The sequence below is a fragment of the Lynx canadensis genome, chromosome E1 (genome assembly GCF_007474595.2).
Source record: "Lynx canadensis isolate LIC74 chromosome E1, mLynCan4.pri.v2, whole genome shotgun sequence".
Lineage (NCBI taxonomy): Eukaryota > Metazoa > Chordata > Mammalia > Carnivora > Felidae > Lynx > Lynx canadensis.
Genome location: NC_044316.2, coordinates 22,328,411 through 22,350,027, shown reverse-complemented (window position 1 = coordinate 22,350,027; position 21,617 = coordinate 22,328,411). Strand labels below are relative to the sequence as shown.

The 21,617-nt window shown below is 49.6% G+C and overlaps 1 protein-coding gene across 1 annotated transcript in view; it reads right to left on the bottom strand.

The window, feature by feature from the left end:
- UNC45B (unc-45 myosin chaperone B) overlaps positions 1-21,617 on the bottom strand; it is a 34,861-nt gene that overhangs the window by 8,369 nt on the left and 4,875 nt on the right. The window contains exons 5-18 of the mRNA XM_030295190.1: positions 21,338-21,427; positions 18,955-19,122; positions 18,192-18,360; positions 16,265-16,435; positions 13,523-13,694; positions 10,580-10,880; positions 9,591-9,685; positions 9,280-9,421; positions 8,452-8,592; positions 7,151-7,278; positions 6,207-6,273; positions 5,069-5,182; positions 4,589-4,704; positions 3,592-3,709 (exon numbers count right to left, since the gene is read on the bottom strand). Coding sequence (XP_030151050.1) covers positions 3,592-3,709; positions 4,589-4,704; positions 5,069-5,182; positions 6,207-6,273; positions 7,151-7,278; positions 8,452-8,592; positions 9,280-9,421; positions 9,591-9,685; positions 10,580-10,880; positions 13,523-13,694; positions 16,265-16,435; positions 18,192-18,360; positions 18,955-19,122; positions 21,338-21,427 — 1,992 coding nt within the window. The remainder of the gene's footprint in view (positions 1-3,591; positions 3,710-4,588; positions 4,705-5,068; positions 5,183-6,206; positions 6,274-7,150; positions 7,279-8,451; positions 8,593-9,279; positions 9,422-9,590; positions 9,686-10,579; positions 10,881-13,522; positions 13,695-16,264; positions 16,436-18,191; positions 18,361-18,954; positions 19,123-21,337; positions 21,428-21,617) is intronic.

Genomic DNA, 21,617 nt, shown 5'->3' with positions numbered 1-21,617 from the left:
AGAGATAATACTTATCCTTCTCAAGCTATTCCAAGAAATAGAAAGGGAAGGAAAACTTCCAGGCTCATTCTATGAAGAAGCCAGTATTACTTTGATTCCTAAACCAGACAGAGACCCAGTAAAAAAAGAGAACCACAGGCCAATATCCCTGATGAATATGGATGCAAAAATTCTCAATAAGATACTAGCAAATCGAATTCAACAGCATATAAAAAGAATTATTCACCATGATCAAGTGGGATTCATTCCTGGGATGCAGGGCTGGTTCAACATTCGCAAATCAATCAACGTGATACATCACATTAATAAAAGAAAAGATAAGAACCATATGATCCTGTCAATCGATGCAGAAAAGGCCTTTGACAAAATCCAGCACCTTTTCTTAATAAAAACCCTTGAGAAAGTCGGGATAGAAGGAACATACTTAAACATCATCAAAGCCATTTATGAAAAGCCCACAGCTAACATCATCCTCAATGGGGAAAAACTGAGAGCTTTTTCCCTGAGATCAGGAACACGACAGGGATGCCCACTCTCACCGCTGTTGTTTAACATAGTGTTGGAAGTTCTAGCATCAGCAATCAGACAACAAAAGGAAATCAAAGGCATCAAAATTGGCAAAGATGAAGTCAAGCTTTCGCTTTTTGCAGATGACATATTATACATGGAAAATCCGATAGACTCCACCAAAAGTCTGCTAGAACTGATACATGAATTCAGCAAAGTTGCAGGATACAAAATCAATGTACAGAAATCAGTTGTATTCTTATACACTAACAATGAAGCAACAGAAAGACAAATAAAGAAACTGATCCCATTCACAATTGCACCAAGAAGCATAAAATACCTAGGAATAAATCTAACCAAAGATGTAAAAGATCTGTATGCTGAAAACTATAGAAAGCTTATGAAGGTAATTGAAGAAGATATAAAGAAATGGAAAGACATTCCCTGCTCATGGATTGGAAGAATAAATACTGTCAAAATGTCAATACTACCCAAAGCTATCTACACATTCAATGCAATCCCAATCAAAATTGCACCAGCATTCTTCTCGAAACTAGAACAAGCAATTCTAAAATTCATATGGAACCACAAAAGGCCCCGAATAGCCAAAGTAATTTTGAAGAAGAAGACCAAAGCAGGAGGCATCACAATCCCAGACTTTAGCCTCTACTACAAAGCTGTCATCATCAAGACAGCATGGTATTGGCACAAAAACAGACACATAGACCAATGGAATAGAATAGAAACCCCAGAACTAGACCCACAAACGTATGGCCAACTAATCTTTGACAAAGCAGGAAAGAACATCCAATGGAAAAAAGACAGTCTCTTTAACAAATGGTGCTGGGAGAACTGGAAAGCAACATGCAGAAGGTTGAAACTAGACCACTTTCTCACACCATTCACAAAAATAAACTCAAAATGGATAAAGGACCTGAATGTGAGACAGGAAACCATCAAAACCCTAGAGGAGAAAGCAGAAAAAGACCTCTCTGACCTCAGCCGTAGCAATCTCTTACTCGACACATCCCCAAAGGCAAGGGAATTAAAAGCAAAAATGAATTACTGGGACCTTATGAAGATAAAAAGCTTCTGCACAGCAAAGGGAACAACCAACAAAACTAAAAGGCAACCAACGGAATGGGAAAAGATATTTGCAAATGACATATCGGACAAAGGGCTAGTATCCAAAATCTATAAAGAGCTCACCAAACTCTACACCCGAAAAACAAATAACCCAGTGAAGAAATGGGCAGAAAACATGAATAGACACTTCTCTAAAGAAGACATCCGGATGGCCAACAGGCACATGAAAAGATGCTCAACGTCGCTCCTTATCAGGGAAATACAAATCAAAACCACACTCAGATATCACCTCACGTCAGTCAGAGTGGCCAAAATGAACAAATCAGGAGACTACAGATGCTGGAGAGGATGTGGAGAAACGGGAACCCTCTTGCACTGTTGGTGGGAATGCAAATTGGTGCAGCCACTCTGGAAAGCAGTGTGGAGGTTCCTCAGAAAATTAAAAATAGACCTACCCTATGACTCAGCAACAGCACTGCTAGGTATTTACCCAAGGGATACAGGAGTACTGATGCATAGGGGCACTTGTACCCCAATGTTTATAGCAGCACTCTCAACAATAGCCAAATTAGGGAAAGAGCCTAAATGTCCATCAACTGATGAATGGATAAAGAAATTGTGGTTTATATACACAATGGAGTACTACATGGCAATGAGAAAGAACGAAATATGGCCCTTTGTAGCCACGTGGATGGAACTGGAGAGTGTGATGCTAAGTGAAATAAGCCATACAGAGAAAGACAGATACCATATGGTTTCACTCTTATGTGGATCCTGAGAAACTTAACAGAAACCCATGGAGGAGGGGAAGGAAAAAAAAAAAAAAAAGAGGTTAGAGTGGGAGAGAGCCAAAGCATAAGAGACTGTTAAAAACTGAGAACAGGGGCGCCTGGGTGGCACAGTCGGTTGAGCGGCCGACTTCAGCCAGGTCACGATCTCGCGGTCCGTGAGTTCGAGCCCCGCATCGGGCTCTGGGCTGATGGCCCAGAGCCTGGAGCCTGTTTCCGATTCTGTGTCTCCCTCTCTCTGCCCTTCCCCCGTTCATGCTCTGTCTCTCTCTGTCCCAAAAATAAATAAACGTTGAAAAAAAAATTAAAAAAAAAAACAACTGAGAACAAACTGAGCGTTGATGGGGGGTGGGAGGGAGGGGAGGGTGGGTGATGGGTATTGAGGAGGGCACCTTTTGGGATGAGCACTGGGTGTTGTATGGAAACCAATTTGACAATAAATTTCATATATTGAAAAAAAATTATTTTTTACTTCAACAGGCTTTCATGGGTTGGGTTTTCCTAGTATACCAGTGGGAAGATCCAAGACCTGAGTTAAGAGTCAAGGGAAAACAGGGGTCTCACGCATGGCCTGGCCCTCATGTTCATGAAGGGCCTCAGACTTTGGCCCTACTGTTACCTCTGATGAGGTTATCCCTACAGGCATAGCAGTACTCTGGCAGGATGGAAAGAAGGCATTCATTTACCATATGGTTATAATTGGTCTCCATTACTGGACCATGAAGCCATTGGCATGTTCTGAATTCATTTTATTTTTTATACATCCTGTAATTACTCTGTGAAGAACACAGTTATAGCGCATTGCAATTTCCATAGAAACGGCAATAGTTCATTAAACTGTTAACATTTAAAATATTCTAAAGTTGTTTGTACAACTGTGTTTTCTCTCATTTTTTTATATATGTGGAGCTTCAATAAATGTAAGTGGTCTAGCCTCTTTTGATCTCTAAAAGACCCTGGTCTTATATTCTTCTCTGTTATGAGATTATTCTGACATAAATAACTTAGGGAAATGGTACCTTCCACCTGGGCTGGCCCAAACTGTGGGGTCAAGCCCCAGCTAGGAATAATACTACTTTGTGTGTTTTTCTTTGTCTCCTTGGTTCATATATTCCAGTCAGAGTCCCTACAGGGAAGATGACTGCAATCTGGGAGATATTCAGGGGTTCCTGGGTTCACCTGCCCCATTCCCATCCTGAGCCCGCCTCACCTCCTTGTTCAATACCATGTTGCACATGCATTCAGTGGCCGCCTGCCTCAGCTGGTCGTGATTCTCAAACATGTAATTCTCAATGTCTGGCAAGGCCTTCTCCTTAAAGATCTTCTGCCTAGGGTTTGAGAGGTGGAGGAAGGGAGGCGACTGAGTCCTCTGGAGTGAGCATTTGGAGTTTTGGGCCATCCAAGGGCCACTCCACCCTGCTGGTGGTTCCCTCCCACGCCCTCATCAGGGTTTGGACAACATCGATCCCACCCCCAGCTCCAGTAGAGGCACCAAAGGGCATAAGCTAAATGATAGCATAACATCCTGGCCATAGCAATGGGGTCTGGGGTGAACATGTCACCAGGCTGGAGATTCTTCTGTATTATTGGTGCAGAAGAGAGAGTCTTTCTCTCTCTCCTGCTGGCCATGAAGCCCAGAAGATGTGAGGTCTGGAGCAACCCTTGTGATCACAATCGAGGGGAAGAGCCCATTTGATAATTAAGACAACACAGGCAGAAGTGGACAGAAGTAGGAACGTGGGAAAAGTAGGGAAAGTGGTAAAGAAAAAGTGGGGAGGTGGGGAAGCTTTGTAACCCTTGTATCAAGCTGCACCTGCTTCTGGTCACCCCAGGCTTTTTATTTACATGAGTCCTTAAATCCCCTCTATGCTGAAACCATTCTGAGTTGAGTTTTCTGCCACTTGCAACCAACTGAAAGAATCTCAACCCAAAGCTCTCCACCGTCTCCTTGGCTCCCAAGAAGGAATCTGTTTTATCCCCACCCATCCATCTGGATATCTTTTTTTACTACTTCCATCAGAAGGAAATAATATCCTTTGCCTTCCTACATTCACTATGTGCTAACTCGAAACCCTCCCACTGTTGTTTCTGCCCATTGCCTTCGATCCTGTCCTCAGAGGAAAGCACACAGGGTGTGTACACGAAATTTCCACCAAACCCTGCAAGGGGCACATCTCTCCCCGCTGCTCTCTCCCCACCCTACTCACCGGAGTCTGTCACTTCGCCCAGACAGATTGGTGAGGCCCAGGAGAGCCTCGTAGTTCTGGAGCCCATCCCGCTGTGTGTCCAGGAGACTCACGAGGGGCCGCACCACCTCATACACCTGTGTGGAGGAGTCAAGGAGTGAGTTGGGTGGAGACCACGTTCCCCCAGACCCAAACATCAATAGATGCTAGGCTTTAGAATTTCCAAATTCCTTGCCCACCCACTGTCTGACTCAGGCTTCACAATGACCCTGAGAGGCAGGATTACTTTCCTTACTTTGCAGATGAGATAACTGAGTTTCCAAGAGGACAGTCCCATTAGTCAGAGGCAGAGCCAGGCACCTCCAACTCATTGTCCTCTCTGTGACAACACCATGCCCCCTCCCAGGCCTGGGGTAGGGTGCAAAGGCCCCTAGGAGCAAAGGAGACTTCTCCCAATGCCCCCTTCCCCCACCCCTCCGCTGCCCCGGCACCAGCACCCACCCGCTCCCCCGGGAAGGCGATGTCTGGATTGGACACGGCGGCGATCTTTGCCAGGGCATGGGCTGCCTTCACCTTGCCCACGTCTGTGCCCTCCAAAGCCAGGGGAAGCAGTGCCTGCAAGAGAGGGCATGGTCACTCTTTGGTCACAGACATCCAGAGACCTCTCTCCCCATCCTCTTCCTCTAGCTGCTGTCTGCCTATTCCATTAGAAGTTCAGGACAACTAGGGGCGCCTGGTTGACCCAGTCAGTTAAGTGTCTGACTCTTGGTCTTGGCTCAGGTCATGATCTCATGGTTCATGAGATCAAGCCCCATTGACAGTGCAGAGGCTGTCTGAGATTCTCTCTCTCCCTCTCTGTCTGCCCCCTCTCTCTTTCTCTCAAAATAAATAAACTTAAAAAAAAAAAAGGAGTTCAGGAAGACTCTACAACATAAACAACCCTTGAGCATCACAGAAAACGATTAAATATGTAACCATGGATGGCTCCCCCTGCCTCCCAGCACACTTTGGTGTCTTCCCCCACATTCCCCATCCATACATACTGTTTGTTTTTGGAAAAATAAATAGATCGACACACTGACTTTTTACTTCCTAAGTCAAACCTAATCATCACGGCAGACACTTACTGAGCACCTACTATGAACCAATACTTTAAGAGTATTTCTGTAATCCTTGTGACATTCTGCAGAGCGAATGTGTGATCCCCCCTCCCATTTTACAGATGAGGAAACTGGGGCTCAGGGAGACAGTCATTTGCCCAAAGTTATCCAGCTAAAAAGGGGACGAGCAAGGACCCAAAGACAAGTCTTCTACAGCAACATCCACGGTCTGTGTATCTGTACCTTGCTTCCTTCCCATAGCAAGGAGCATGAATGGGATTCCACAGTAAATCCCATGACACACCATAAAATCAGACAGAAGTTGATTTGGGACCATCAGCACAGACAGGACAGATACTTGAATGACAGTGTTCCAAGGAGGTTAGGTTGGAGCAAGCATATTTTATTTTTGGACCAGGCAAAGAGCATACACACACAAACACACACACACACACACACACACACACACACACACACACCGTTGCTCTTCCCCAGTGGATCATCTTTTAGGATGGCAAGAACCTTATCCCACCAATTACCTTGCCACCACCTTGAGCCACAATGGTTCCTCGGTCTTTTGGGTTATCACACAGTGCCAGGAATACCCTGTAGGGCAAGGATAAAGGACACATCATGTGAACCTTTCCCAGGCATCAGCAGGCCAGCCAGTCAGACCCAGTGAAGCCCTGGAAAGTGCTGCACCTGCCCCATCATTAGGCAGCTTGGCAAGATACTGCCATGGATGTAAGGAGCTGGGGAGAAAGTAAAGCCAAGTGAGGCAGCAAAGAGCCCCCATCCCTATTTGGGAAGGCAACAAATGGCTCCCTGCTGCCCATCAACCAGGAGAAACTCTTCAGTGCAGATGCAGCCCAGGACCTCTGTGATCTGACCCTCATCCCCCTCTCTGGTCCTACTAGCATGGCTCCCTCCTGTGCTCTCCATGCTCCAGACATGCTGCAGGAGAATCTCATCTCACTGACTCCTTCTCCCTCCGTCCCCTCTGCCTGGAACTCTTCCTCCCTGGAACTTGGGTGGCTCCTTTTCTCACCTCGTGGTTCCATTGAGTTACCACATCCTCCAAGAGGCCTATCCTGGCTGCCCTCCCACCTCCCCTCCAGTTGGCTGGTGGGTGCCACTGCTTGTGCTCCAACCAACCCTTTGTATTTGCCCCATCATGGCACCCGATGCATCGTATTGTACCTGTGAGCCTGTCTGCCTCCCCATCTTTGGAATAGCAGGTCCCACTCGGGGCCTGGGAGGCAGCTAACCAGGATGGACAGTGACCTCTTTCCTCCCGATGCAAACCTCCACCTGGGATGACCTGCCCTGCCACATCACTCTTCAATGTCGATCTCCTCTGTCTCCTTTCCAGATCCCTCCAATGGCTCATTCCCTCATTGACTTCCCTGCTATCTCTATCTCCCTGCCCAGCCTCTCATCCCCAGCTCCCTCAGACCCCAGCCCTGGCCCACTGCAGCCCCACCTGGCCAGCAGCTCTTTGGTCTGGTCGGTGAGAATGGCACTGTCTGCTTTCACCATGCAGGCCAGGGCAGAGGTGACACCAGCCTTCAAAAGCCGCTTCACACGCATGTCTATAAAGTCCTTCTTGTCCTGGGGAGACAAAAGGGTAGCAATGGGGAAAGAGCCCAGGCACCAGGCCAATCTATGTTGGAACTAAAGGTGGTGCATTTCTGACTGCTTATGGCAGGCTGAATAATGACCTCCAAAGATGTCCACATCCGAATCCCCAGAACCTGTGAATATCACCTTACATGGCAAAAAGGACTCTGCAGATGTGATTAAATCAAGGATCTTGAGACAGGGAGATAATCTTGGATTATCCGGGTAGGCCCAGCATAATCATGAGGGTCTCAATAAGAGGGAGGCAAGAAGGGGGCACCTGAGTGACTCATTTAGTTGAATGTCCGACTCTTGGTTTCGGCCCTGGTCACGATCTCACGGTCTGTGGGTTCAACCCCCACATTGAGCTCTGTGCTGACAGATTTACAAAAATCTAAATCTTTTACTGGCTGGAAATATCTATACGTTCATATTCAAACCATGTACAAAGCATACCCTTGAGTGCAGGGAATCACTGGGGAGGGCCCCAAGGAGATTTTGTAACATCTGGGCTACCGCTGACGGGCCTCTCTCCCCTGTCTCATTATTTCTACTTAACACCCAGATCCCCAAAGCCAGATATCCCAGGAAACAAAATTTCTGTAATTGTTGGAAACATGAAATACATGGTCTGATGTTCATGAAACCAGCAACATAAATTGCCAAATGTTCATCGTAGCTCCATTTGGTTTTTCAGACTAATGGTTGGATCCTTACTCCCCACTCCCCATAGAACATTAAAAGTAAGGGGGAGGGGCGCCTGGGTGGTTCAGTCGGTTGAGCTTCGGCTTAGGCTCAGGTCATGATCTCGCGGTTTGTGACTTCGAGCCCCGCGTCAGGCTCTGTGCTGACAGCTCAGAGCCTGGAGTTTGTTTCGGATTCTGTGGCTCCCTCTCTCTCTGCTCCTCCCCCGCTCATGCTCGCGCATGCGCTTTCTCTCTCTGTCTCTCTCTCTCAAAAATAAACATTAAAAAAAAATTTTTTTTTAAGTAAGGGGGAAATGAGCGTCACCTAATGGGAGAGATTTGCCATGATCATCTTCAAATTATTTGTGTCCTGTGCCAAATCCTCCCAAGCACATACACACAGCACCCAGACATCACTGTCCTTCGGTTCCACCTCTCAGCTGGCCTGGTGACCCTCCAGCATCATCCCTATCCTCACCTTAGGGTGCTCCTCAGGCACGTGCTGCTTGGAGAACTTGGCGAGCTGCACCAGCTCGGGGATTACCTCCTTGACATCGTAGCTGTTGGTGCAGTTCACCAGGGTGGTGGCCACAGAATACAGGATAGTCTTGTCTGTGGTCTGGAGTTACCGGGTGAGGGGAAGGAGGGGAAAGGCAGAAAGGAAACTTTAGAACAAATCTCTGCTTCCAAGACGGTCCCCTGGCCTGGTTGGTGAGTTGGTTTGGGAGGAATATGGCTGGTGCTGCCCAGCTTGGAGGCAAGCAGGCGGCACAGAGGGAGGAGGAACCAGCTCTACTCAAGCAGGGTGGGCAGAAATTTCTCCTGCACCTGCAACAGCACCCCTGGGAGTACAAATGGGCACCCTTTTGGTACTCTGTGCCTCTTTCAAAAGCCCAGTCCAACACGCTTTGCCATGGGATGGGGTGGGGGCTAGACTCCTCTGGTCTGGCCCTGGTGATAACTTCCTTCTCCCTTTGGTGGTGGAAAAGAGCCAGGGATTGGCCCAGCGCTGGGAAGGAGGGAGGGGCCCAGAAAGGGCTAGCCACTGGCTGTCAGTCCCTCAGGACTTCACCGTCCTCTTATTCATCTTCCCACTGCCTGGCAGCCACAAAGAATCATGAGCCCATTTTATGGTCAGGTAAAATGACGGCCAGACAGAGGGAAATAACCAATCTGGTTTACGTGGGCAGTAGGGGCAGGGCCAGGATAAAGACACAGGAGTCCAATTTCCCAGGCTCAGGGGAGGACCCTGTGAGCCTGAATCCAGTAGACCTTTCCTGAGGCCAGAGGTCAGGGCCACGCTTGCCTTGGCCAGCTCAAACATGGCCTGCAGGGCAGGGATGTCCTGGACAAAGTCGTCTTTCACGTCAGCATCCAGCGTGAGGTAGGCCAGGCCCTCCACTGCCCATCGCCGGGTCCGGGTATCTATGGACGCATTGCACAGCCACCTGGAAATCAGGGAGGAAGAGCGCTGGGGAAGAGTGCCATGGCTCCGGTCAAGATGGTGGAGCCATTTCAGGTTAGTGGGTAGCAGGTGAGGAGCGTTTCACAATGTGGCCCCACTAGAGCACACCCCAGAGAGGAGATGGCGGGCCCAGGGAAATAGGACCCCCTTACTTGCGACACTGTTTGGCCAGCTTCTCTGTCGACCCTTCAGCAAACTGCCTGAGGCCATAGTCTGTACCACCTGCAGAGCCGAGCTTACAGAGCCCCTGGGGAGGAAGGGACACGCTGGTAGAATCAGAGACACTTGGGGACAAGGCCTTGCTCAAACTCGTCCCTTTGCCCCTTTTTCTTTGCCTCGATAAACCTCTGTGCATACTACAAACCTCAGCTCAGGGGTCACCTCTTCCAAGATGCCTTCCCTGAGGCTTCCAGGATAGGGCAGATGTTCCCAAAAGCTGGAGTTTTTACTCTGCCCCTTTCCACCACCATTTTGACCCCACAGATGGCTCTGTGTCTGTTGTCTTGCAAAATGAGCACAAGACAATACTAATCTTATCAGAAACTGCAATGGTGAAAGATATTGGCAGACAGACCTTGTATGTAACAAACTCAGATGTGCAGAATTTCCTCAGGGAGAAACTGCACTCTTATTGGGAAAACAGGCCTTCCGTAAGAGAAAACTCACGGTGGCAGAAGCTATAACCAGCTTGTTTTAGAAACTGATACAAACAACCACCACCAAACAGATCAATGACTCCGATCCTCACTGTAATTGTTTACAAGCAAAGTAAAAGACCCACGAAAATACTTTCTGTTAAATGAGATTGGAAAAAGTGAAGCCGGTCATCTGTGCCACCTAGAAACTGATTAAGGAAACAAACTGACTTTTTAGAGTTTGCTCTGAAAATACCGGTTGGACAGAAGCTCCTCGGTGTCAGCGTTGTTGAAAAGCGTGGAGGCAAAGGTCCCCAGGGGTAAACAGCAGCGCCCACCCTCCTGAATCTCCATTCTCACAGCCTCCTACTTATCACCCTGCTCTGCGGGGGCCCATGGATAGGGCTGAGCGCCCCCTACTGCACGGTCTTCTCACGGATGGGGCCACCCCTCGCTCATCTTGGTGCCCCTGGTGCCCCGGCACGAAGCCTGCTACCAACACTCACCACCAGTGTGCGGATCTTGATCTTCTCGTTTTTGGTGGTCTTGTAGATCTCTTTGAGCAGCGATACGCCATTGGTGATGATGAAGGTGGCGCGGCTGAGCTTGGTGGAGGCATGGATGAGGGCCTCCACGGCCACCAGCTGGTCTACCTCACGCTCCGAGCCACACAGGGCTACCATCATCTCCATCACACCTTTCAGTCCCAGCAGCTGATTGCCCAGGTCAAAGGGGCCTTGCAGGATCCCCGACACTGTCTGAATGGCAATCACGTTCTTGTCCATGTCCTGGGGGTCAAACTTGCTCCTAAAATAGAGGGAAGGTGGTTAAGAGAACTGGCTGAAGGTGGGTGGGAAGAGTGTGGGATCTGAGGGGCAGACAGACTTGAATTCACAACCCGGATCCACCACTCGTGTGCCAGGTGACCTTGGGCAATCCACGGAAGCTCAGCTTCCTGACCCATAAATGGACAGTAGTAGTCTTACTACTTATCAGAGTTATGATGAGGACAAGTAATATAACAGACGTGCCATGGGCTGTGTCCCCCAAGAAGCACACTCAGAGGGATGGGGATTGACATGTGAGAAGTTTATTAGGGAGAGTTCTTGGGATCAGCTCATGGGGGAGAAGGGAAGGAAGCAAGACTGAGCATTGGGACACGCTAGGCTGCGACTCAGTCACCAGAAAGCTTCCGCCTGTAATGAGTGCTACAGCTGGGACACACGCCCAAGCTGTTTCTAGTTGGCGGGGGAGGGACAAGTCATTGGATGCTGGCCACCCTGGGAAGGGTGACGCGGCTGTCCCCAGCTGAGGCAAGTCCCAAGGAAAGGTTGCGGGTGACAGCTGTCAGTCAACAGGCTTCCCAGCAGCTGGGCCGTCTAGTGGGACAGAACAGCAGCCACAACAACACAAAAGGGCCTACCGTGGAGCCCGGCACGCTGCATTACTCTGCGATGTGACCAAGTCACGCAGTAGCCGGAGGTGGTGACACCCCCGTCTGGTCTCAGTCCCTTCCCCCAGTGGGTGAGCCTTCTGCCTTGCTTTTGGAATCTACGACCATCTACCCTGTGGGAGAATCTCCGCATGGGGATGTCACTCATGACAAGTCCTCTGATCTTTTGGTGACCTGCCACGGTTGGTTTGATGGGAGGGATCAGGGCAGACGGGCACAGTGGAAATGCAGCTGTTACGAATGAAAGAAAGAGGGCGACCCGGACTAGGCAGGAGAACCTCAGATCAAGCAGGAGTCGCAGACCCGGGCTCTGGTCCCACATCTGCCTCTGCGAGGCTGGATGACCTGAGCAAGTCCCTGTCGGAGAGAAGGCAGCTTTGGAAGCTCCGAGAGCCCCTCCGGTTCTGACATTCTGCATCCTGTACCTCCTGTCTCCACTCAGCACCAGGGAAGCCAGAGCCTTTCACAATCAGTCAGGTCTGCCCTCTGTGCTGGTTCCACTCAACCCGGCCCCTGACAGAGCAGGGTAGGGATTACACCCTTTGTGCTGGGGGGCGAGGGGAGGTCTCTTCAGGCGCCTCAGAGACTCACTCAACCTCCATGACTGGTCCAGGGGCTGGTGGCTGGTCCAGGGGCAGGCCTGTGCAGAGGCAACATTCCACAGGCTGGCTGGGAGGGGCCCTCCTTCAAAATCCTCTGCCCTCACAAGGTCTGGCTGGGTGACAGTTACTGGAACTCAATTTGGGACCTCATGAGAGACTCAAGAAGTTAGCTGCCAAAGCTGAAGCCGAGGTAGAGAAAGACCAGAGAAGGCCTGAAGAGCTTTCAGGGAAACATTCGGGGGTCAGGTGAAGCGACGGGATTGAGCAGGAGCTGGCAAACCTCGGCTGCTTGGCCAAGTCCGAGAGGCTGAGAATGGTTTTCGTGGTTTAAAGGGTTTTTTTTTAAAGTATACACTAGAGGGCTGCACATCCCAGCAAATATAAAATATTTCCTCCAGCCCTTTAGAGGAAAACTGTGCCAACCCCGGGAGGGGAGAAAGGAAAAGCAGAGTGGCTCCACTCTCCGAAGACTCACCTGGGATACTTTTTAAACATGTAACTTCCTGAGCCACATCCCAGACTACTGAGTCAAGTAGGGTCCCAGAAATCTGAATAATCTACAAGTCTGAGGATCATTGGAATAAAGGGTTAAAAGACCGCGTAGCAGTGGGAGGGAATGGGAGAGGGCACACAAAAAAAACGGAGACGCAGAGAGAGCATCTGAGTCACAATGATGGTTGAGTGACAGTGGGGAGACCCAGAATTCCACTGTTGAGAGTCCCAGGCTCCTGTCTAGTCTCTGCAAGGCCACACGGTGCTTAAACCTGACAAAGCCCGGTCTCGCTCCCTCCTTGATAAGCGGACATTTGTTCCTTCAACCACAGGAGCTTGTGGTAGGTTTAAAATAAGCCCCAAAATATTTGACACTCTTCTGTGCAAAAGGTAGAGCCAAATTCCCCCCCTCTTAAATGTAGACCATCCTTAATGACTTGCTTCTCATGCATAGAATGTGGTGGGAGTGATCGTGTGTGACTTCTGAAGCGAGGTGATAGAAGACATCGCCACTTCGGCCTTGCTCTCTTGAATCACTCACTCTAGGGGAAACCAGCTACCACGTGGTAATGACACGGGGAGGTCCACACGGGGAGGAACCGAGGCCTCCCGCCAACAAGCGGCACCAACATGCCATCCATATGAGTGCACCACCTTGGAAGCAGATCTTCCAGCCTCAGTCAAGCCTTCAGATGACTGCAGCCCAGGACGACATATGACTGTAAGTTCGTGAGAGCCCCACAGCCAGATCCACCCAGCCTACCCACTCCCAAACTGCTGTCAAACTGTGAGATAATAAACAGTTGCTGTTATTTTAAGCTGCTCCATTTTGGGGTGATTTGTTACACAGCCATTGATAACTAATACAGAGCCCGACCCCGCGGGGCGTCCAGGAGACTCACGTGATGTACTCCTCGCAGATCTTGCGGAAGTGATCACGCTCTGGGTCACAGCGCAGGTCATCGTAGAGCTTGTTGATGAGGATAGAGGCCAGCATGCGGGTGTTGTCAGTCAGAGGCAGGCAGGATGGCAGATCTGGAACCTGCCCCACCACCTTCAAGATCTTCCTCAGGCCTGCAGGGCAGATGATGGCAAGTGTCAGCTTCCTGCTGGGTCTCTCCTCACAAACACACCCTCTCATTCGGTTGTCTTAACGCCAGCTTCTCTCCAGCTTGCCTTTACACAGCACATGGCTTATCCAGAGCGAAGGGCACTGAAATGGGGCCAAGAGGCCCGGGCTCTACACCTAACTCTGCCCCTAGGTGAGCAATCCACCTCCCACTGTGGTAGTTGATCTCAGAGGACTGAGTACCAGTGTTAACATTCGATGGTATAGCCTTCCTCAAATACTATTTGATATTCTCTCTTCCCCAGGTCTCAGTTTCTGTAAAATGGGAACACTGCTACCTACCACAGAGAGTTTGAGGACTCAGTGAGGTGATGTATGGTAACCATTTGGGGCCAATCCAGACACATCATTTTATTTATTTAGTAATTGCTACATTCGCTATTTATGATCGCTATCTCTTCTCTCTTCTGTGGAAGAATCTTCAGTGACTTCCTATTACCCATCAGGTTAATTCGATCATTGCGTATTTGTTGAATAAATGAATGAATAAGTGGATAAATCAACGGGCAATTTTTAGGCACTGAATACTGAAATAAAGGACACAATCCTCTTCTCAAAAAGTTCAAAACGCAATAAGGAACAGTCACATAAAGATTATAGTAAGGTGTAATGAGGACAGCAGGTGTGATAAAGACAGAGTGGTTAACACTGCAGATGGGGTGATTTGCTCCAACAAAGAGTTGTAAATTATTTTGAGCACTTACTATGTGCCGAGAGCTTCATACACATTACCCCGTTTAATCCTAACAAAAAACTACTGGTTAGAAATCATAATTCCCATTTTTCAGAGCAGAAAACCAAGGCATGGAGAAGTCAACTAAGTTGCCCCAAAGCAACTGGCAGCTAGCAAGTGACATTGTAACGGCGCTCTCCCAGCAACGTCTGATTTCAACGCCCACGATATTAACAGTTATGTCATGCTGCCTCTGGGATAACTGAGAGCTTGACTTTGGAGCCAGGTTTTAGGAGTGGCTAGGAGTTCGTCAGACCTTAGCTGGTGCAGATAAGTGGGAAGAGGTAGATGCTGGGAGGCGTGAAACTCTGGATGTTAGGAGGGAATTAAAAGTGCTCAAGGGCACCTGGGTGGCTCAGTTGGCTAAGCATCTGGCTCTGGATTTCAGCTCAGGTCACGATCTCACTGTTGTGAGATCAGGCCTCAGATTGGGCTCTGTGCTGAGCATGGAGCCTGCTTGGGATTCTCTCTCTCTCTCTGCCCTGTGTGTGCATGCATGCACGTTCTCTCTCAAAATAAATAAACTTAAAAAAAATGTCAGCAGTATGTTTTCTGCCCTGCATACTTTACCACCCGCACAAAAGCACTGGCAGGGCTGGGGAGTCATGGGAAGCAGTTGATGAACCAACCCAAACTCCCAGCCCGGCTCTCAAAGAGAGCCACTGAATGCACCTGCTTCACTTCCCACCACCTCCCCAATGCCCATCCCCCATGCTTCCCTTCCATTCCCACACATGCTTTGAGCATCTCATTCCTCTTCCTCTAGGACACTCTGGACCTCTTCCTCATCCATCATTGCCCTTCCCTGAACCCAAACGCTCACTTTCGGCTGGATGTCCTGATGGTTCCCAAGGCAAGTCTCCCAGACCAGCTTGTACAACACACAACCTCAACAAGGCATCTTTTCACTAGTGTGACAGGATGTGTACATCCATGTTCTGTTTACCCAAGAGTTACTTATTTTGGTGCCTGGAATAACAAATATTGCTTCCCACCTGCCCTACCCATTAGCTTGTGGTTGGACGCAGGTCCTCTTGCTGAGAGAAAGAGGTCTGCTGTTCACCCTTTGTAATGGATGCAGAAAAGACCAGAACTGGGAAGGGGAGGGGAAGTGTTGAGGGAGAAGGTTTAAGCACTAGAGTCATTTGTTAAAGTGCACTTTGTTGAGATCTGTGCAAACCAAACAGGGAAGCACAGTATCACAAGAGGATATGTGTCAAGCCGGTGAAAGCTAATTTGAACCTTGTAGATCAAAGGATGGTCTATATGTCATCCAACCTGTGGGAGTTCGTCACAGTAGATGATAAAGCCATGGGTGTGATTCCTGAACAATTAAAGTTGACTTGGGAGAAGGGTAACCCCCCCGCCCCGGAGCTGACACATATAATGGCCACCTGCTAGAACCTATATATGGGACAGTAGATGCCAATTCTCCCTTCCAGAAGGCCTGTGAAGTATTTTGCCAACCAATGGACTTCAGGAACGTTATCCTATGGTTGGTGGGGTCCTGTTTGCTTTTGGCATTGCCCCCGCTTGTCAGGTAACTCTGCCCAGCTGTTTTCGGGTGTGTTCGGGCCCCGAATTAAGAGCCCAGTCTTGATCGGTATCCCCACCAGCCTGTTGGTGGGTTCTAACTGCTAACGCCTTTTCCTGGCTTTTCAGTTGGGACTGAAGACTTCTCCCAGACAAGGGCCACACCTCTTCTGCCGTCTGCTCAGTGCCAGGTACTCTGGTGCCCACGTGAAAGGCTGGAGCGAGCCCCAGACCCTCCCACCTCCTCACCGTTATCCACCACATAGAGGGTGCGTGAGTTGTCGTGAATGGCGAGGTCCTTCCTGGGGACGTTCTTATTGAGCAGGTTCATGGCCTGGTCCCTGCCCTGGCCAGACACCTTCTTACTGACCAGCATGTCAAGCAGGTGGTTGGTTATCTGCTTTAGGTCCTTCTTGGTATCTAAGGAAGGAGAGGATGGGGTAAATAGAGAGTAGGGAATCTCAGGTCTATAGGACCAAGAACGGCAGAGGCTTCTAGAAGGACTCTGGAAATATGGAATCCCCTGCATCCCGGATGTTGGAATTTCCCAGGAGAGTATAGAATTGCCCATCTCACCCCCCAAAAAGGAGACAAATCCCTAAACATTACCCCCCAGTGGCCCTCCAGCCACTGTGCACACTGACTTTTATAACAGCCCATGCCATTCTTGAATAGCTCTGGTTCTTAGAAAGTTCTTTATTCCAAGGCATGACTGGCAGAGAGCCAGGGACACTTCATGTAGCTCTTTATAAACTGATTTAACAAAATGTTTTCCAGACAAGAAATTTATACTCCTTACAGACATCTTACTCCCTGTAGATTCAGGCATGCTGGGAGCCTGCATTCAAGCCTCAGAAGGGATGCCAGGTCTTCCCCACCTGCTGGGGGATTAAAAGATAAATGCTTTTTCTTGCTTTTGCCCTGTCTGACTTCCCTGCATCTTAGGGATTTTTGTTCTCCATCTAGGTTGGATCCCAAACAGGCAGGAAGGCAGGCAGGGAGGGAGGGAGGCAGGGAGGGAGGCAGGAAGGGAGGCAGGGAGGCAGGGAGGCAGGGAGGCAGGGAGGGAGGCAGGGAGGGAGGAAGGCAGGCTGGGAGGGAGGCAGGGAGGCAGGAAAGGAGGAAGGCAGGCAGGGAGGGAGGCAGGGAGGGAGGAAGGCAGGGAGGGAGGCAGGGAGGGAGGAAGGCAGGGAGGCAGGGAGGCAGAGAGGGAGGAAGGCTGGCAGGGAGGGAGGCAGGCAGGGAGGCAGGGAGGTAGGAAGGCAGTGAGGCAGGCAGGGAGGAAGGCAGGCAGGGAGGGAGGCAGGCAGGGAGGGAGGCAGGCAGGGAGGCAGGCAGGGAGGGAGGCAGGCAAGGAGGCAGGCAGGGAGGCAGGGAGACAGGGAGACAGGGAGGCAGGGAGGGAAGCAGGCAGGGAGGGAAGCAGGCAGGGAGGGAGGCAGGCAGAGAGGGAGGCAGGCAGGGAGGGAGGCAGGCAGGAAGGAAGGGAGGGAAGAAGGCAGGCAGGGAGGCAGACAGGGAGGTAGTCAAGAAGGGAGGCAGGCAGAGAAGCAGGCAGGGAGGGAGGCAGGCAGGGAGGGAGGAAGGCAGGCAGGGAGGAAGAGAGGGAGGCAAACAGGGAGGGAGGGAGGCATGCATGGAGGCAGGGAGGGAGGCAGGCAGGGAGGCATTGTCTGGACGTGGGGCTCAAACTGCAAGATCAAACTGCAAACTGCAAGATCATGACCCGAGCCCAAGTCAGAAGTTTAACCAACCGAGCCACCCAGGCACTCCGTCTCCATGATTTGGGCTACTCTAGATACCTCACATAAGTGGAATCAAACAGTACTTATCTTTTTGTCACTGGCTTATTTCACCTAGCATAACGTCCTCAAGGTTCATCCATGTTGTAGCACATGTCAGAATTTCCTTCCTTTTTAAGGCTGAATACTATTCCATTGTGTGGACGTACCACATTTTATTTATCCATTCACCCGCACATGGACACTTGAGTTGCTTCCACCTTTCAGTTATTGAAAATGACGCTCCTATGCCTCTAACACTCTTTTAATTAGAAAATAAATATAAAAATAAAACCAGGCCACCTCCACCTACAGGGAATGACCCGTCTAAGGTGGCAACCGACTCTCCCTGGCCCCCACCCCCGTGGAAAAAAAACCTGAAGAATGCCTCCTACCTAAGACCAGCGCTTCCTCCTTCCCTTGATGTTCTCGTTTGTCCTCTCCTGACAGAGAGTCGATGACAGCCTGGAGCAGGTTGCAGACGGCCAGAGACATCTCCTCGTTCTCCACGGCCATGAGGCTACAGATTCTGTCTATCCCGACGGCATGGAGAATCACTGTGGCCTATACCCCCAGCAAGAACGAGTCAGCTGCCCGCCCCTCTCTTCCAGCTGCCATGCAGGTTAGGAAGTGGGTGACGTCCATCCCCACCATGCCCCTGCAGTAGGGAACTAAGCCCAGGCAGCTACGCCTCACGGGGCCCATGGTCTAGGCAGGCTCTTGACACAAGCCAGGCCCCTTTCCAGAGGTTTAAGCCTGGGCCGTCCAATATAGTAGCCACTTTGCCACATGGGGCCGTTGAGCACTTGCAATGTGGTGAGTCTAGGTTGAGATGTGCTTTACGCGTAAAATATACACGGGCTTTGGAAAACTTAGGACGATACAATGTAAACTGTCATAACCTTTGCATTCAGCTCTTCCTCATAAACTTTCACTAGCCTTATCTTTGCATAAATGCATTTCCAGCTCAAAGGGAAATGCAGAGGATCAATCTCTGTTGATCCGGGACCATACAATCGAGGATGGCAGGGGGTGGGGGGACACTCTCCACTTGGCATCTGGGTCTATTTATGCCACCCACTAACTGTCCACATGTCGCCCTCCAGATCTTCTGCCTGGCAGCCACCTGTGCTGCCAGCCCCACACCCAGGCCCTCACCCTAGCTCGGTGGCCACTGCACATGCCCGACAGGGTCCGCACAGCCGCTAGCACCAGCTCGGGCCTCTTGGTGTCCACAAGCTGCAGCAGCAGGGCCACTCCGTTGTTCTGGAAGATCCTCTCGGCCCCTGCTTCTTCACGCCCCAGGACGATGAGGTTGTTGGCAGCCTGAGGAGGGAGGACACGATGGGGGCGGGGGGGTGAGGTTTGGCTGCCAAGGCCTCAGGCAGGGGCCAAGTGCAGGGGCTGGTTGAGGACTTGGTTTCCAAAACATCTTTATACTGGGTTCTTCCCCTACAATCCTGCTCCCAGAGACCTAGCCTAGGAACATGACACAACAGAAGAAACAAAGTAACTGACATACAGCCCAACTTGATGAGATATACTGTAGCCACGGAGCCATAAACGAGATCACCCAGCAACTTGGAAAAAACATTAGGAAGTAGGTTCACTCTGATTGCACTTACATTAAACAAAACCGTGTATGTATGCTTACGGATAAGTACTAAACCAAGGTATTGAAGTCTTAAATTATTTAAACAAGAAGGCCATTAGACTGAGTGGCATTAATGCCCTAGTAGCTAATGTAAGCAAACCCAAATGGAAGCCTGTAATGTCTCAAGGTTAAGAAATCGAAACTTAAGAACAGTCAATCACAGCCAACTAGGCTTTCCCAAATAATGTAACTGCTTAAGCTATAGCCAATCAAATAATTGCATTGCTTTCTTTCCACCCATGTCTTTCTAGAAGCCTTTCCCCTGGCTCCTGTAGGTACAATGCTCCTAACCACTTCCTGTTTTGCTGCTACCCCACTTGAATCAATTTTGCCCAAATAAACCCTGAAAATTATGAATATGCCACGGTTTACCTTTTAACAGAAGTGGATTGTTTTCTTTTAAAATTTTTCCCTTGAATATGGTTTCAGCATTTTGGGTTTGCTTGTTTGCCTGTTCTAGGCAATCTGAAGTTACAGGCGTTCTCAGGGAGGTGGTGGTTGGTGGGCAGACAGTGCAGGAGAGGGGTCTCAAGAGTCCTGGGTATGAGGACTGATTCTGCTAAATGCTAGCTGTGTGACCTTGGGCAAGTCATGGTACCTCTCTGGGTCCCAGACTGCAAAATTAGGCAGTTGAGCTAGAAAGTTCTCCAGTGTCCTCCCACCCTAAAACCTTGAGGAGGATACATATACCTTAAATGGCCCCAGATCAGGGGAGGAGGCCTCAGCAAAACCTGAAACCCTGGAGTTGGGGGAAGAACTCATGAGAGAGAGAAGGAGGAGGTGAGCAAAGAGAGAGGGAGTGGGATGCTGGGTATGAGGCTGATTAGAGACTCCCGGGCAAGTACCACCAGGACCACCAACACTCTACCAGTCAAGGGCTGTGTACTCGCCAAGTGCATTTATCTGTAGCAACTCATTAAGTCCTCACATCAGTTTGTTATAAAAGGTATTTGCATGTTACATGGACTTATTGATCATAAAACTAACAAAAATTCCCCACGCATTGTCTGTCCAATTCTTATAACTATAAAATATTCAGGGGCACCTGGGTGGCTCAGTCGATTGAGCATCTATCTGACTCTTAATTTCAGCTGAGGTCGTGATCCCAGGGTCATGGGATTGAGCCCCGCTTCGGACCCTGTGCTGGGTATGGAGCCTGCTTAAAGATTCTCTCTGTCTCTTCCCCTCTCCCCCACTCACACTCAGCTCTCTCTCTCTCAAATAAACAAATAACAAAAACCATTCAGATGTTCAATTTTTCCCCCCTGAAGAAAAACCAGAAGGGAACATTAAAAAAAAAAAAAAAAGGCAACAAATTTGGCTAAGAGGATGGTATTATGAGCAACTATTCTCATATTTCAGGATGACCTTTTACAACATTTTATAATGGACTAGAACATTATTTTAACATGTTGTTTTCAACAGCTCTCAGGGTGGAAACCTGGGTATGGCAAGTGAGGCACTTGCCTTGGGTGCACCATTTACAGGGACACCGAAAACCTCGGCAATCAAGGTGAGTAACATTTAATGCAATATTTTAAAATATCAAAATCAATGCAATGCAAAAAAAAAATCATAGTGAACAAAATCTCAAAAATTTAAATTAAAACTCCAACCCTGCCCTCATTGGTCTCACCCTAGTCCTGGGCCTTATAGCCAGGTGCTTTCTAAAGTGCTTAACCTTTGGCCCGTTTGTGTCCACGTTCTTCAAGGAGACACCCTCCTCTTCCTCCGCGACCGGTCAGGGCGTTACTGTCTTGAGATCCGGTGGGACCAGCAGCGGAAGATTGGCCGTGGCGGGGGAGGAGGGGGGGGAGGGGGGGAGGGGGGGAGGGGGAGGGGTCCCGGGTGCGCCCTCTGCTGGCCGGCTGGTTGCCCTGCACTCACCTTCTCCAGCTTGTCCGCTTCACTGTTTTCATCCAGGAGGATCTCGAACATTTTCTGTACCCTCGAGTCTGTGGAGAACTGCACGCGAAGCTGAGGAGAAAGGAGGGAGTGGGGAAGGAGGTAGGCAGGGGTCCACGTTCCAGGCGGCTCAGTAAATATTACGGTATCTACTCTGGGCCCCTACACTATGTTTCTTTCTTTCTTTCTTTCTTTCTTTCTTTCTTTCTTTCTTTCTTCCTTCCTTTTTCTCTTTCTTTCTTTCTTTCTCTTTATTTCTTTT